Below are 13,620 nucleotides of genomic sequence, written 5' to 3' on the forward strand. Positions count from 1 at the left end.
CTAGCTGTGAATCTCCCTGCTCATTGAAGGGGAGTTGGACTAGAAGACTCTTAATGATCATTTCTTGTCTGGGTTTTTCAGAAAGAATGACATAATATGGGTCCCATTTCAACTGTAATTTAAGCTTAAGTGAATTCAGTAATTCAGTGGCTGCTAGTTGAGTAGAAATGTGGAGAACCAGGTGAAAGAATTTCTATGAATTATGAAGCAGATAAAAACACAGAGTTTCTGATCATAATTTGGCACAACAGGATATGAAAAAATACAAAATATTGAAGTCAAACAATAATTATTGAGGCAATAAGATGTTCAAAAGTAACTAGATGGTCTTTGATTGTCCTTCCAACTCAAGTCATTCTATGATTGCATTATTCTATATATTTTATTAACGTTTTACTTTATCTTTCTGTTTCACATTTTGTTTTATGATTGTGGCATTTAACAGATAATGACCGGCAAAAATGAGGTTCAGACACTCTGCTTTCTTTCAGCACAGCTGTACTGAAGCCATCTTCAGACTGACATTGATTGTGGATCAGAAAGTACCCATCAGGTTTTCCCAAACTCAATGGAAGACCACTCAGATTGATATTAGAGTGTGTTGACTGACTATGCCCTTAACTTTATGGAGGACAACTCATTGGATGTGCACAGAAATAATGACTCAAAACAGCTCACTTAGAGTACAAGGATGTAAGTATGCGTGTTGGTATAACTCATACAAACACAATTTTGCTCCCTGTTCAGCAAATCCAGCCTCTCCTTCTCCACTTACTTGCTGCCCAGAGCTTGCCTTCTGTTATTGGGTTTTCCTTAAGTACATATGCAGCAAAAATGACTGCCTTAAGGATCAGTTTGCCAAACCTCAGTTTCCTGCTGTGGCAAGCTGGTTTTTGTTTTTCTTTTTTTAAAATATGCTTTTCAGAGTTTGCTGAGGGAAAACATACGCTTACTTCATTTTACAAGATGGTATTGATTTTTTTATCTGGCAAAACATTTTCAGTCAACACCAATTCTGCACCTCAAAGCATGCTGGAATTCCTGTGTTGCAACACTCCAGTTTCTGTTTCAGATTACAAGCAGTGCAAAAATTGCGATCTGTCAGGAGAACTACCTTTCAACAGATTAATGGGGAAACCCAAACCTGGATGGGACCATTAAGTCATAGGCTTCACTGAAATAAGTGCTCCTGTAAACGTAGTAAAATTATTTTTCCTGTGGAAGAGCATTTACAGTATTTTGTTCCATGTCATTCGCACAGTGCTTCTGTCCACTCAGCTCTCAATAAAGATTTACCATTTGGGTTCCAGTGATTATGGTACAGATTAGTGTGTTGTTTCTTATTTATTTTTTTTCTTTTCTGTTCTCCAGAACCAGAACGTATGATGAAGCAGCACTGGCTGACCATGACAAGGTAACTCAGGCACAGGGTCTGCAATGTGTCAGGAAAGAATCAGCTGATCAAATGGGAATGAATTACACTCATCAGAAAAATTTGTTAATAAGGAAGCCAGAGCTCTCAGCTCTTACAGAAATGCATTCAATGAGCCATAAAATAAAGTATAGGAGAAAACAACAACAAATCTCGTGCTACTGAATGTATTAAGAAATAGCCCCTGCCAGCTTCACAGAGAGGCACAACTTGAAGGGAACCATAAACCTGTACCGATGAGATCAGTACTAGTAGTTGGTAAAGGCATCACGCAGCCATCGAGGCGTCGGGGACCTGAGCCCCGTGCTTTGCTCCATCCCCCGCGCACCGTGTGACCCCCCGCAGCCTCCTGCAGCCCGCCCCGCACTTTGGCTCTGCGGGGAGCGGGACTGCTGTGCGCCCCGTCGGACACGCACAGGCTGCGAACAGGCACCACGGCCTGGAGCGCCCGAGGCGGAGGCCGGCTCCCCGCAGCAGCACAGTGACCCCAGTCCAGGGGCCCGCGGGACAGCCGCCAGCTCGCACCTGTTGCGCTGCGAGCCTGCAGCAGCGGAGACGAGAAAGGCTTTTACCGCAGCGGCGAAGTACCGGAGCCGGTCATTTTCATAACGAGCCGTTTAAGAGCGCAAAGGGCTTAAGCGCTGCGCCACAACAGGACGCGGCGCGGCCACCCGCGGCTCCCACCGCCCGGCCCGGGGCTTGCGGCGCGACCTGACGTCATCGCCCGCGGCGGGCGGGGCGTGGCGGGGCGCGGCGTGGGGCGGGGCAGGCAACGCGGGACCGGCGCGGGAGCGCGGCGCTGGCGGCGGGGAGCGGTGCGGTGCGGTGCGGTGTGGGGCTGTGCGGGGCCGGCCGGCCGGCTGGCAACATGGAGGAGTTTCTGCAGCGCGCTCGGAGCCGCCTGGTGAGTGGCTTTGCCCCACTTGTCCGCAGCCGCATTGGCCGCCCGCAGCCCTGGGTGTGGCGCTGCGGGCGCTCTGTCTGGGGTTCGTGGCGGGGGGAGCCGGCACAAGTTGCTGCCCTGTAATTATTGCTGAATAACGCTCGGCTTAACGAGCTGCCTTTTTGGGGTTATTTGCGCGTTCTTTGGGACTTCCAGGTGCATCAAGTTGTGTAGTTGAATAGGAAAAACGATACCAGAAGACACCGAAGGACTGTCATTTCTGTGCTGTAAGCATCCCCGGGAGCACGGGACAAGTTTGGATAAGCAGGACTGAAATAACTGAGGAATCTGCAAAGCAGGCGGCAGAGTGGCTCCGCAGCTGCGGCGCTGCCGTGGGAGCTCCGCGCCCAGCTTTGCTGTCGGGGCTCTGCGAAGCTGCAGCGCGTTGGTGCTTCGTGCAGTGCCTGGTACCTGGCGCCGAGCAGCGAGTGCTGCTGTGTCCGTTAGGTGCAGTGCGGAAGTGGGATGTTTTTAAGACCTGCATGACCTCGGGGTGCCTTGTCTCTGGTATCTGTATAAAACTCGGTTTAGCTGTTGTAACCTTTGCGGGCAGCTCTCCTGTTCACTTTCTCGGTTCTAAGAAGTGGGTTCAATTATAGAAATAACCACGGGTTAGTTAAAAAAAGAAAAGAAAACGTAATAAGAAAATCCGCTGCTGCTAATTTTGCCTCATGTTTTCTGGGGCTTGGAACCTGTGTGCTTCTGGAGTTGTGTTCTCACCCCCTGGAGAGTTGCTGCAGAAAACTTGGCTAATTAGAGCATCAAGGGCTCCCCACTTCTTTGGTCATGTCACGAACCTCTGGAGACTGAGAAACTGCAAAAGAAAGTTCTTCTTTCCCTGGTAGTCATCATTCTCTCTAGTTAATAATTTGTACAGTATGTTTTCTGATAAGATCTCTTGTTATCATGCATGTATTGTAAGTCAGAGAATGAATGCAGTCCTTTGAGAAATAGCAAAATAGGAGATAAAGAAAATCCCTTGGTGGATCTCTTAGCACCTAACTGTGTTGGTGAGTGTGAAGGATAATCATGAACAGCGTCATCTTGATCACATTCCAGCTCTGTTTAGGAGCTTGTAAACAGTTTCTCTCATGTTTTTATGTAAGCAGTGTAAACTTCAGTAGCCTAGTTAAAATACCCTGCGTAGAGCAGTTACAGGCACTTAATACATTTTCACATCAGCATTTTCTACAAGACAACTTCTGAACTGGAGTTTTGTCTTTGACATGTGCTTTGGCCAAGTATATCAGAGGTGGTCTTACTTAACGTTAATAGAAATTCATTACAGTAGCGATCCCCTCTGTGTCACTGGTAAACAGCAATCAATGAGAACAACTTGGTTTTGCTTCCAAAACCAAGTACTTTGTTAGTCTTTTTGAAGTGCTGTTGGAAATCAGGCAGGAGTTATTTAGAAAAACACAATCTGAAGAAGCCTGTGTTATTTCTTTGATTTAGAGGAAACATAGAGCAGAATGTCTGAATGGTAGGTTTTCTTATTGCCTCACTGTGGGTTTTCAGAAGGCATGAAAACTTCTCTGTGTGCCTTCTGAACTGTGTGAGGAGAATGCTTGTTCTGGAGCAGTCTCCTCTACTTGGAGAGCCTGGGGGTGTCCTTCTGGCTCTTGCTGTGTTGTATAGCTATTCCAGCTGGGCTTGGCTGGGGAGGAAGGGTCCAGATGCTGGAGTGTCCTTTATACCACTGTAGCCTGAAAAAGGTAATTCAGAGTAACTGAAGGTTTCCATTCTGTTGCACAGAAGGTGGTTGTATCTCAGAGACTTGGCCATGCCAGTCTTACCATGCTAGTACTTCACAATGTAGGTAATCTTACTAGGCTAAACTGATTACAGTGTACCGACTACATGAATACTTCTCAGCATGAGTAACGGAAAAATTTCTTTACTCATAAACAATAGCTACAGACCATGCCAGAAGAACAATTGCTCCAGACTGTGCAGGGGAACCTATTACTGCAAGTGCTTCATCATTCATTTGGCTCTGGCTCCAGCCACAGCATTAATCAAGGTTGTTTTTCTACATGGAGCAAATTCTAGATGAGAACTATACCACAGAAAAGATTTACACTTTTTTTCCTCTTTTTAAGTTATTATTTTATTTTTGGTTTTTTAATGCTCTTGTGTATGTATTATATTCTCTACTTGTTATAAAGTGAAGTCACCATCAGGCTTTTCTTTCTTTAAAAGCAATGATCTTTTCTTCTGTGACTTCTCATGAAAATAGAAAGTTTTTAGTTGTTCTCAATACGGGTTATGTATATACTCTATGTAAATTCAAGGAGGAAAAGGCAAAACATGGCAGAATATAACAGGTGCTGCAATGAAATTTTTGGACATTTATGGGGTTCAGTCTTGCAAGTTGCTTTTATTTTATTTTATTTTATTTTATTTTATTTTATTTTATTTTATTTTATTTATTTTATTTTCCCCAGTCTTTACCAAGTATGGTTGTAACATGAGAACAAATGGTTGTATGTGAGACCAAAGGTCTGTCTCAAACAAAGTTCTGCCTTAACCAAGCGAAGATTACGAGTAGTAGAATATATATACATATATATATCTAACTTATAAGTGATAAGTTATAACTTATATATATATGTTATATATATAAGTTATATGTATAACTTATATATATGTTATATATAAGTTATACATATAACTTATAAGTTATAACTTATATATATAACTTATATATAAGTTATATATAACTTATAACTTATATATATATAAAAGTTATATACACATATATATATATTATACTTATATATACATATAAGTTATATATATATAAAGTTTCTGAAAGGTTAGTTTAAAATGCGTATCAGAACTGATACCTGTTAGCCACAGCTAGAGCCTGTTGTTGGGGCTGATTTCTCTGATGCTTTCAGGATATTATCTGCAATGGATACATGGTGTGATTTCTGCCTAGTAATACCCAATTTAAAGCTTGTCTGACTGCATACTGAAATATAGTTAAAAAAAAACTTGGCTTTATTTCCTAATGTTCTCCACAGTCGGTACCTTTCAACCTAGTCCCTCAGCGCAACGGGTCTTTTTTTGCAGCTTTTATAAGCAGCTTTAGATTTGACTGTCCTGAATAATCTGGTGTAGCCTACAGCCTTCATCAACTCATCAATTTGCCTGTCTGCCCTACTGGAAATAATATTATTTATTATTTATGGATAGGAAGAGCAACACATATCCCCTTCTAGAGAATCCTTCTCAGATGCTTTCCTTTATTGTAGGGAATTGACCATTTGTTCCTCTTCCTTTTCAATCCCACCAACTTTTAGTTCTCCACTGTCTCTTAAGAAGATCCTTATGTGAAATATTGCTTGCTGCATCAGATAGCGAAGTTTGGTACCTTTCAAGTAATCTCCTGTGCCCCAGACAGTTCTGCAGTGAGGCCAAAGGACTGTGAGAAGTTAAATCAAAGGAGTCAGTCTGTCAAGAAAAAAATAAACAACAACAAAAACAGTAAGATTTTTTTTCTTAGAAACTAAGAAAATTCAGAATTCTCCTGGGAACACACTGAGACAGTGGCTGGCAGCCAGTGCTTTCTCTCTCGCCTGAGGTCCGTGCTCAATTGGGAGCTTAATGCTTTGTATGCTGGCTTCGGGGAAGTCAAAGGGGACAGAATGAGCCTAGGAAAAGGCTTAATTTGCAGATGATACTGAGACAACCACATACTGCAGCAAACCGCTTCAAAGTAGCAACAGAGAGATTGCTCTCCCTCTGCAGAGAATTGTAGATTAGCTGGGGAAATAATCTTTCTAAATGCTGTGTCATCTTCATCTCTTAACAACACTGGGAGGGGAATAAAAAGCCAAACAGTCTTCAAGTTCTTTTAATCCTTTGCTGCTGTGGAGAAGTGACTACAATGCAAAACCAGTGTTAAACCTGGCAGGACAATACACTGAAAATAGGGAATTATGCTCCCAGAAATATGTGCTCAGAGAAAAATTGGATGATGTGTCTGGACATTTTCCAAAGGGAGGGTCAGGCTCATGACCAGGGAGATGCCCTTGAGAATTTACTAAAAGTCTTCAGAGATATTGCTTTGGTAGCTATGAAAAATGAATGCTGTGTTTATGAAGCAAAGAAGTTAAGGAAAAATTAGCAATGATGGCATGACTTAAGCAGATTTATGTGGTCACAGTTTAAGAACAAGCTGAGTCACTTACATGTTTATTTATATTGCCTTTTATCTGCCTATCTGGAGCCTCTTTTTTTTTTTTTTTTTTTTTTTTTTTTTGTAACCAACCATAGCTAGATCTTACTTTGAAAACAAAGTGCTTGGTTTAGCTGGAATAAAGTGGTAGCTTTATGGGAAGGGAAAAACATAGAAGTGAAGCAGAAGCTATCTTCTCGGAAATGTATCTAAGCAAAGGGATGGAAAATGGGCTTTTAAGTATTAAGAGTGATCAACTCCTACTCTCTCATATATCTTCTTTGCATTAGTCCAGCAGCACAGAGTGAACTAAGCTTTATTTGGCAGGGCACTTACAACGTGTACAGAATGAAAAGCATTACTGATGGTACTGACAAAAGCAAGAAAACTCACATACGTAGGACTTACAGACTCTTAGATATGTTGCAGAATCAGAGCCTGCAGATGATTAACCTTTCGTTCCTTAAACCAACCAGAAGAAAGTAAACTCTGCAGTATCTGAATTTACACAAGGAACAGTTGTGAGGAGTGCTGAGCAGATATAGATATTCAGGGACTCACAGACAGAAGCAAAGTGATTGGAAAATATGTTGGAAGATTCTACTGAAGATTAATTTCAAATAAATATACAATGTAAGGAGAAAAACCTGCCAGCAGGAAAACACCAACATGGAGATGGGACTGTTGGCTTAATGTGTATAAGACCTGCTTGTAGTGTGACAGAGCTGTTTTACAGAATGCAGTTTTGGGGACATAGACTGCAGATCACCTAATAAGGCAGAATAGACTATGTTTGTACACACACACATGTACTTACTGTTATCAGAAAGAATTATACCCTGTGTTCTCAAAGTCTTTTTCATCATCATTGTTCAGTTTCAAGTGAAACGTTTTTTTCTCTTTCAATTACAAAATAACCAAAAATGTTTCTTCACTGGAGGAAGAATTCAGAGAATCTTATTAAAATGGTTCAAAGGATTGAATTGCAAGGAAGAATGAATGAACTAAACATAACACTTGATTCAATTACTGCTGAGCTGAGAATAAGAGCACTCCGAATCTGTGAAGTACTGAATGCGGTGCAAAGAAAGAATCATTAATTCGTGTGTATAGATGTAAATATGAAACCTTGAACAGATCAACAGAAGCCTAAAAACAAGTAAAATTCCTGAAAATTAAACTTTCTAGCTACAAGACCAATTTCCCAGAGAAAGGGCAGAACCCCTATGTTAAAAGCAAGCCCAAATAAACTGTGGTTTGTATGAACATAAATAAAACTACTTGAAGCCTACAGTTGTAAGGAAAACAAACTGTCAGACTTAATAGCTCCTTGTAGTTCCAGCAAAGTCATACAGACTACAGATATCCAGCAGAAACTTGGGAGATGGAAATGCTTTTTCACCATGCATCTTGCTTTTGGAGGATAATACTTATTAAACAATAGCCTGTTCTTCTTGGCTTTTATCCTTCTCGGATGTAGTGATATTTTCTCATTAACTTTTTGGGTGTTGAATAATTTGTACGGCTGATTAGTTTTCTCACTGTTCTTCAAAAAACAAAATCCTGTAGGCATCTCAGTGTACTGTAAGTCAGTTTACTTATTTATCATGCTGCACAGGTTTAAGCGTATCACCATGGTATTGACCAGGAACCTATTATATAAGAAGCTACACAAATACTTTATAAAAACTTCTATTCAATCCATGTCTTAAGGAGTCCATAAAATAAATTGAAGTGAGCAGTGGAATTCAGGGCAGTAGCAGGATAATAATAGGTGATAACATTAATGCTTCCTGATCTATTTGTTAGTGTTTTGGCAAAGAGCAACAGTGTGAAGTTGTTGCAGAAAGGAAGATGGTTTGGAAAAGGCATGGGGACAGCAGGCATGGATGAGAAGATTTGATTCTTTTCTCTGTTCCTCTTTGGTATTGACCAGATGGAGATAGTAGTTTTCATTTCATTACTGAACTGGAGATTCTGAAACAGAGGAAGATTTGTGATTAGAGATTCTGTTCAATGTGATGGAGCAAGGAGATCTTGGCAGTGAGATGTTGGCATTGGAGTGGCATGACAGGGAAAGTTGTTTCATGGCAGGGTTCTGGAACTGCCAGTGTGCCTTTGCTAGAGCCAAAGAGTGTTTCAGAGGTTAAACCATCAAGTAATGATAACTCGAGTGCCAGCTCTTAAAGGAGAAGATTGGCTGATCAGGAAGAAAACCTGCTGGAATTGGCAATGGATAGGATGAGAGCTGGGGTATTTGTGTATCTGAACTGAACATAGGGTCAAGGTGATAGGCCTGGGAGATGGGTAGGATGACTTGATTACTCTCTGTATATCCCTGTGAGAGAGAGGTAGAGGAAAAGGAGAAGGCATGAAAGCTCTGATCTAGCCATGCTTAGTTTGAGATTACAGCAAGGTTCTGCTGGGGAGAAAATGTGGGATATCAGTTTAAAAGAGGCAGGCACTGATCAGAACTGAAATCCTGCTTGTCATCCTGGAGTTCTGAGGGAGATCAGATTCAGTGCTTTGGTGACTTGATAATATTCCAGTTTTATTATTTTTCTCCAAAAAAGTTGACCAATGCCCACAGTGTTATGCAGGACTGCAACAACTGCAGTGATATCACTTGTTCTAGTGGACTAGCATACTAAGGACAGTGGAGTGGCAATGAAATGTCAGGAACATTTCAGAAAAGAGTGACGTCTTGATGATGTCAGACAGTGCTCTTTCCTTCTTTATAGTGCCATTTGACAATAACAGAACAGCATGTAATAGACCTAATAGACCTAATGTGCTGGCCCAGTTCCATTTTGCACAGTCATAACCTGCTTTTGTTAATTTCCATCTAGCCTCAATTTATCAGCCTTAGGCCTCTCTACGTCAATTGCTGTCTAGATCACAGAGTAATTTTTGCAGTGTAACTGTCTGAAGTGATTTACCTGTTTGGTACTATTTGGAAAATTCTGCTGGATCACAGTGTTTATTTCTTTTTGTAAGTGACATGGCTTTGATTCTTTCTATGTACAACTGTCTTTACGTACAGTGCCAGACACTAACTAGTGAAATCAGCTGTTGCACCAGCCTCTGAGTGACAGACCATCACGCTGCAGTGACCTTTTCTCTAATGGTTAATCTTGTTGTACAATGATTACATTGTGATACACAGAGTAAGAATTATTGAAGTTAATAAATACTGTTTTGCTGTTATACAGCAGTGACTGAAAAATCCTGAGCAAAGATGAGTTGGTGGGGAATAAGAAACTTGAATTGTTCAGATTCTACCATGACTCATGAAAAGAAGTGGAGACACTGAGTCTAGACGGCAAGCTGGCAGGGAAAGGGCAGTTCTTCTCTTTGAACCTTGTATGCTGCTCAGTTGTCAGTGGGTTAGTAGAGCCAAATGTTGATAATTTATTTATTTTTAATTTTCTGCATGGAAATCAGGATTGCTCCATTTGGAATGTTTTTGGCTTTTGAGAGAAACAGCAACAAACTGTTAGCTTGTAAAACACTAGCAGGGACAGGGACAGTCTCTCCTAAATATGGTCAGTTGGCAAGATACCAGATGACTGATTCAGCACCCTTTCCTTTACTTAACAAAGATTTTAATAGGCAGTCAAAGTCATTTGCAGGCTTGAGTGGATTACAGCTGAGTCAGAGGGAACACAGTGACAGGTTAACTTGTTAGGAAAGTATCTTCCTGTGTTTGTGCATGCAGTCCACAGAAATTCCTTGTATGCCTGACTAGTTTTGTTACAGGTAAATCTGTTTGAATCTTTGAGTATTCACATAACCTGGAAGAGGAAATGGCCTTACACAAGTGTTGCTTAAGAGATTTATGCCTCTGTGAAGTTTTGGGAAGGCTATCTTGCTGGGCTCCTGAATGGTTTTTAGGTGTTTGAAGTAGGTGACCTTATCAAGTTGAAAGACTACGTAAGATGCTAAAACAATGATTTCACTTCTGGCCTCCCTTTTCTCAGATTTATTTTTCTGTTGCTTTGAGTTTTTAATCTTTTCATTCAGGAACCATAAAAAGAGTAATTATCCGTTCAACTGAAGGAAAGAACTGTAGTGGAGAAAAGAAAACAGACTTTTTTGTTTGTTTGTTTGTTTTTAATTTTGTGTCCTTCATCTTGGTTTAGTTGGAGCAATAGTTGAGATAGTAGCTGCAGTAAAGTTTTCATCAGGAAAAATATTCTAGTTCAAATTTATGTGAATTGCAGACTTTTTTTTCCTCTGAATTTAATTACTGTTTAGATTTTTAGGGTTTAGCAGACTGAGTCATCTCACTGTGGTAGAGTCTGCAGTGAGAGATTTACTTCCTCCCTGCCACCCGCAGGGAAATGTGTGCACTGAGCTCTTTGTGGTAGGATGTAACTCTGCAGCCTTCACCTTTTTGCAGGGACTACCAACAGAAAAATTGTGCTGTTTCTGAAACCAGCTATAGAATGTTGTATACCAGATAGTGGTGGTGTTTTTTTGTTTTTTTTGTTTTTTTGTTTGTTTTTTAATAAAATTTGTTTTGTACACTAGAGGATATATATATATATATATATATATATATATATATATATATATGTATGTATGTGTGTGTATGTGTGTGTGTGTGTGTGTGTATATATATATATATATATATATATATATATATATATTTACCCATTCATTGTTTTTTTGTTTTCTGGATATTCTGAGGCTAGCTATGTAAACTCATAAAAACAATTAACTCTGTGCCGCTCAGTAGGATTTGTTCCTTCTCTGAGAATGTAATGTACACCAGAACTTCAGCAGTGTCAGGTTTAGGAAGAAAGAGCAAAGGTAGGGGCATCATTTATTTTTTTTTTATGAGTGACATAAGAGCAGAACGGTGTTAAAGCAGTCATTCCAGGTGTGAGACAGCAGTGCAGCCTGGGGTTCTCGTCTTTTATCTCTAGAGACTCAGGCTCAAATTCTGTTTTAGACCACGTGAGAAAATGAGTTAAGTGTCTAATATTTGTGTCTGTTGGTTCACCTCTCAAAATCACTGCACAGTTCTCAACTGACGGCTTTTGTGCAGTTTATAGTGCAAATGGTTAGAGGGGTTTTTAAGGTCAAGTCCGAAGTATTTTGGTTCATCTGTTTTGCCAAGTTTGCAGAAAAGCTGTGCAAGCCTGTCTCAGTATCAAACTGTTGAACTTCATAAAAAAAAAAAATTAAAAAAATCAACAGCTCTCTTAGATGTATAGAGATTGGGCCTGTTACAGTCTCGTGGTTTGAAAAGAGCATTTATTTACAGATGTGAAGTAAAACACAAACTGCAATTTATGGAAGAAAACAAACTGATCTAAAAAAATATTCTTAGTTAAATTTAGGTAAATATGAAGACTATGAAATCTGCTTGACTGAAAATAATGAGATCTTAACTTTTGGAAATAAAGTGACCTAAAGTTACATGTTACAGAAGTGGCTTAAATCATTTATGTGTTTGATGTCTCTACTCATATGTAATAATTCAAACGTGTCTCTTTACCAGTATCTTTGTTGGCACAAACCATAAGAAAACATTCAGGTTTTCTATTGATTTTTTGTTTTGCTTTGTTTTTCAATAATCTCTTCTGAAGTTTTTCTGTTGCAGTGGAAATTAAAATTCTGCTGCCACAGTGGTCAAAATAACAAGTAATGACAATTCTGATAAGCATTCAGAAACTGATTTCTGCCTGCTAAAATAGAAAGCTGTATAGAAAGGCGTTCTGTTTTAATGCTCACATTTGCAGCACATGAGTTTACCTTGTTTCCTTTGCACCACAACCTCATAGCTTCTAGAGAATCTCACAGTAAATTTCTGCAGTTTCACTGTGCTGCAGTACGAGTTCTTTCTGGTTCTCCACAACTGTTTGTAATATTGCAGTTCGTCATTTTCTTCTATGCCAATAAATGAGGTACAGATGGGTTCTTCTGAGCATCTTACAACGTTAAGGATAAATTGGCCCTTTAACGCATGGTTATTTATCATCTGCCATCTTCTCTTCAACCTTATAAAATGCCATCCATTGCCAGATAACAAGACAGCTCATCTTGCCTGTGAGGTTGCTTCTCTTTGCCTCTCATTGTGCTGGAAAATAAGCAGGATTCTAAATAAGATGTGAAATGATATTCTAAATCTTTCTAGCCCTGCTTAATTACATGTATCCTCCACCATTAATTGAGTACTTAATCACTAACTTTCTAAGCTAGTTCGATGATAATGTGGAAAACGCAACCTAGTTAGTTGCCATCTTAATTAGTGATTAAAATCAAGCTTCTTCCCCCCTAAACAGGTAATTAATATTGATATTGAATGAATGTTAGACTAAAAGATCAACATCTTCTCTTTCATTCCGTAAGTTAGAAGTGGTTATACAAATGAAATTCACAAGTAGTCTGGAAATAAGAAGTGTTAGGTTTGTGGCAGATAGCAGGAAGAACTCAGTACATAATACTGTTTTGAGTGGTAGCAACAACCCTGTAGTGTAGTAGCAGAAGTTACAGGTGAAGTTCCTAGCAGGACATGTTCTGCCTAATTTGGAAAATTAGCAAGTGATTGTGGTAGACAGCATTCAAGGCACTGTAAGGTGAAAACATCTCTCAGAGGCACAATAAAATGTCCAGTCCTGATTTCTGTACTGTAAGAACAGGCGTGGATTATATTGTTTCCAAAATGACTGCATAGATCCTTGTTAGCAAAAAAAACCACAAACACCGAAGCCAAGATGGAGGAAGCTGGAAGGAAGATGCAGAGAATGAACACAGCCTCACAACCGTGTACTAGTCCTTACCAGTTTTCCCTTAGTTTGTATTGTAGGTGGTATGGAATAACCAGCACAGCTTAACCAATGTCAAGTCTTACCTGGCCAACTTAATGGCATTCTGTGATAGCACATCTGCATTAATGAGCAAGGAAAGAGCCACTGATGCCATCTATCTGGACTTCAGTAAGGCCTTTGACATTCTCCTCCATAACATCCTTCTCTCCAAATTGGGAAGATATGGTTTTGATGGATGGAGTGTTCATTGGACAAGAAGCTGCTGGTGTAATTGTACCCA

At 40.0% G+C, this 13,620-nt stretch overlaps 1 protein-coding gene across 11 annotated transcripts in view; it reads left to right on the plus strand.

The window, feature by feature from the left end:
* Positions 1-2,151: 2,151 nt before the first annotated feature.
* Positions 2,152-13,620, plus strand: part of PRUNE2 (prune homolog 2 with BCH domain) — a 136,503-nt gene continuing 125,034 nt past the window's right edge. For 5 of the 11 annotated variants that reach the window (XR_014939765.1, XR_014939763.1, XR_014939764.1 and 2 more), the window contains exon 1: positions 2,152-2,336. Coding sequence is in view for 6 of the 11 variants with exons in the window: in XM_085529927.1 (XP_085386053.1) it covers positions 2,301-2,336 (36 nt within the window). In the remaining 5 variants the exon portion in view is untranslated. The remainder of the gene's footprint in view (positions 2,337-13,620) is intronic. The other 6 variants (XM_015849168.2, XM_015849164.2, XM_015849165.2 and 3 more) reach the window with 2 other exon arrangements.

The sequence above is a fragment of the Coturnix japonica genome, chromosome Z (genome assembly GCF_054131305.1).
Source record: "Coturnix japonica strain WE chromosome Z, WE-NBRP24, whole genome shotgun sequence".
In the NCBI taxonomy this organism is placed as follows: Eukaryota; Metazoa; Chordata; class Aves; order Galliformes; family Phasianidae; genus Coturnix; species Coturnix japonica.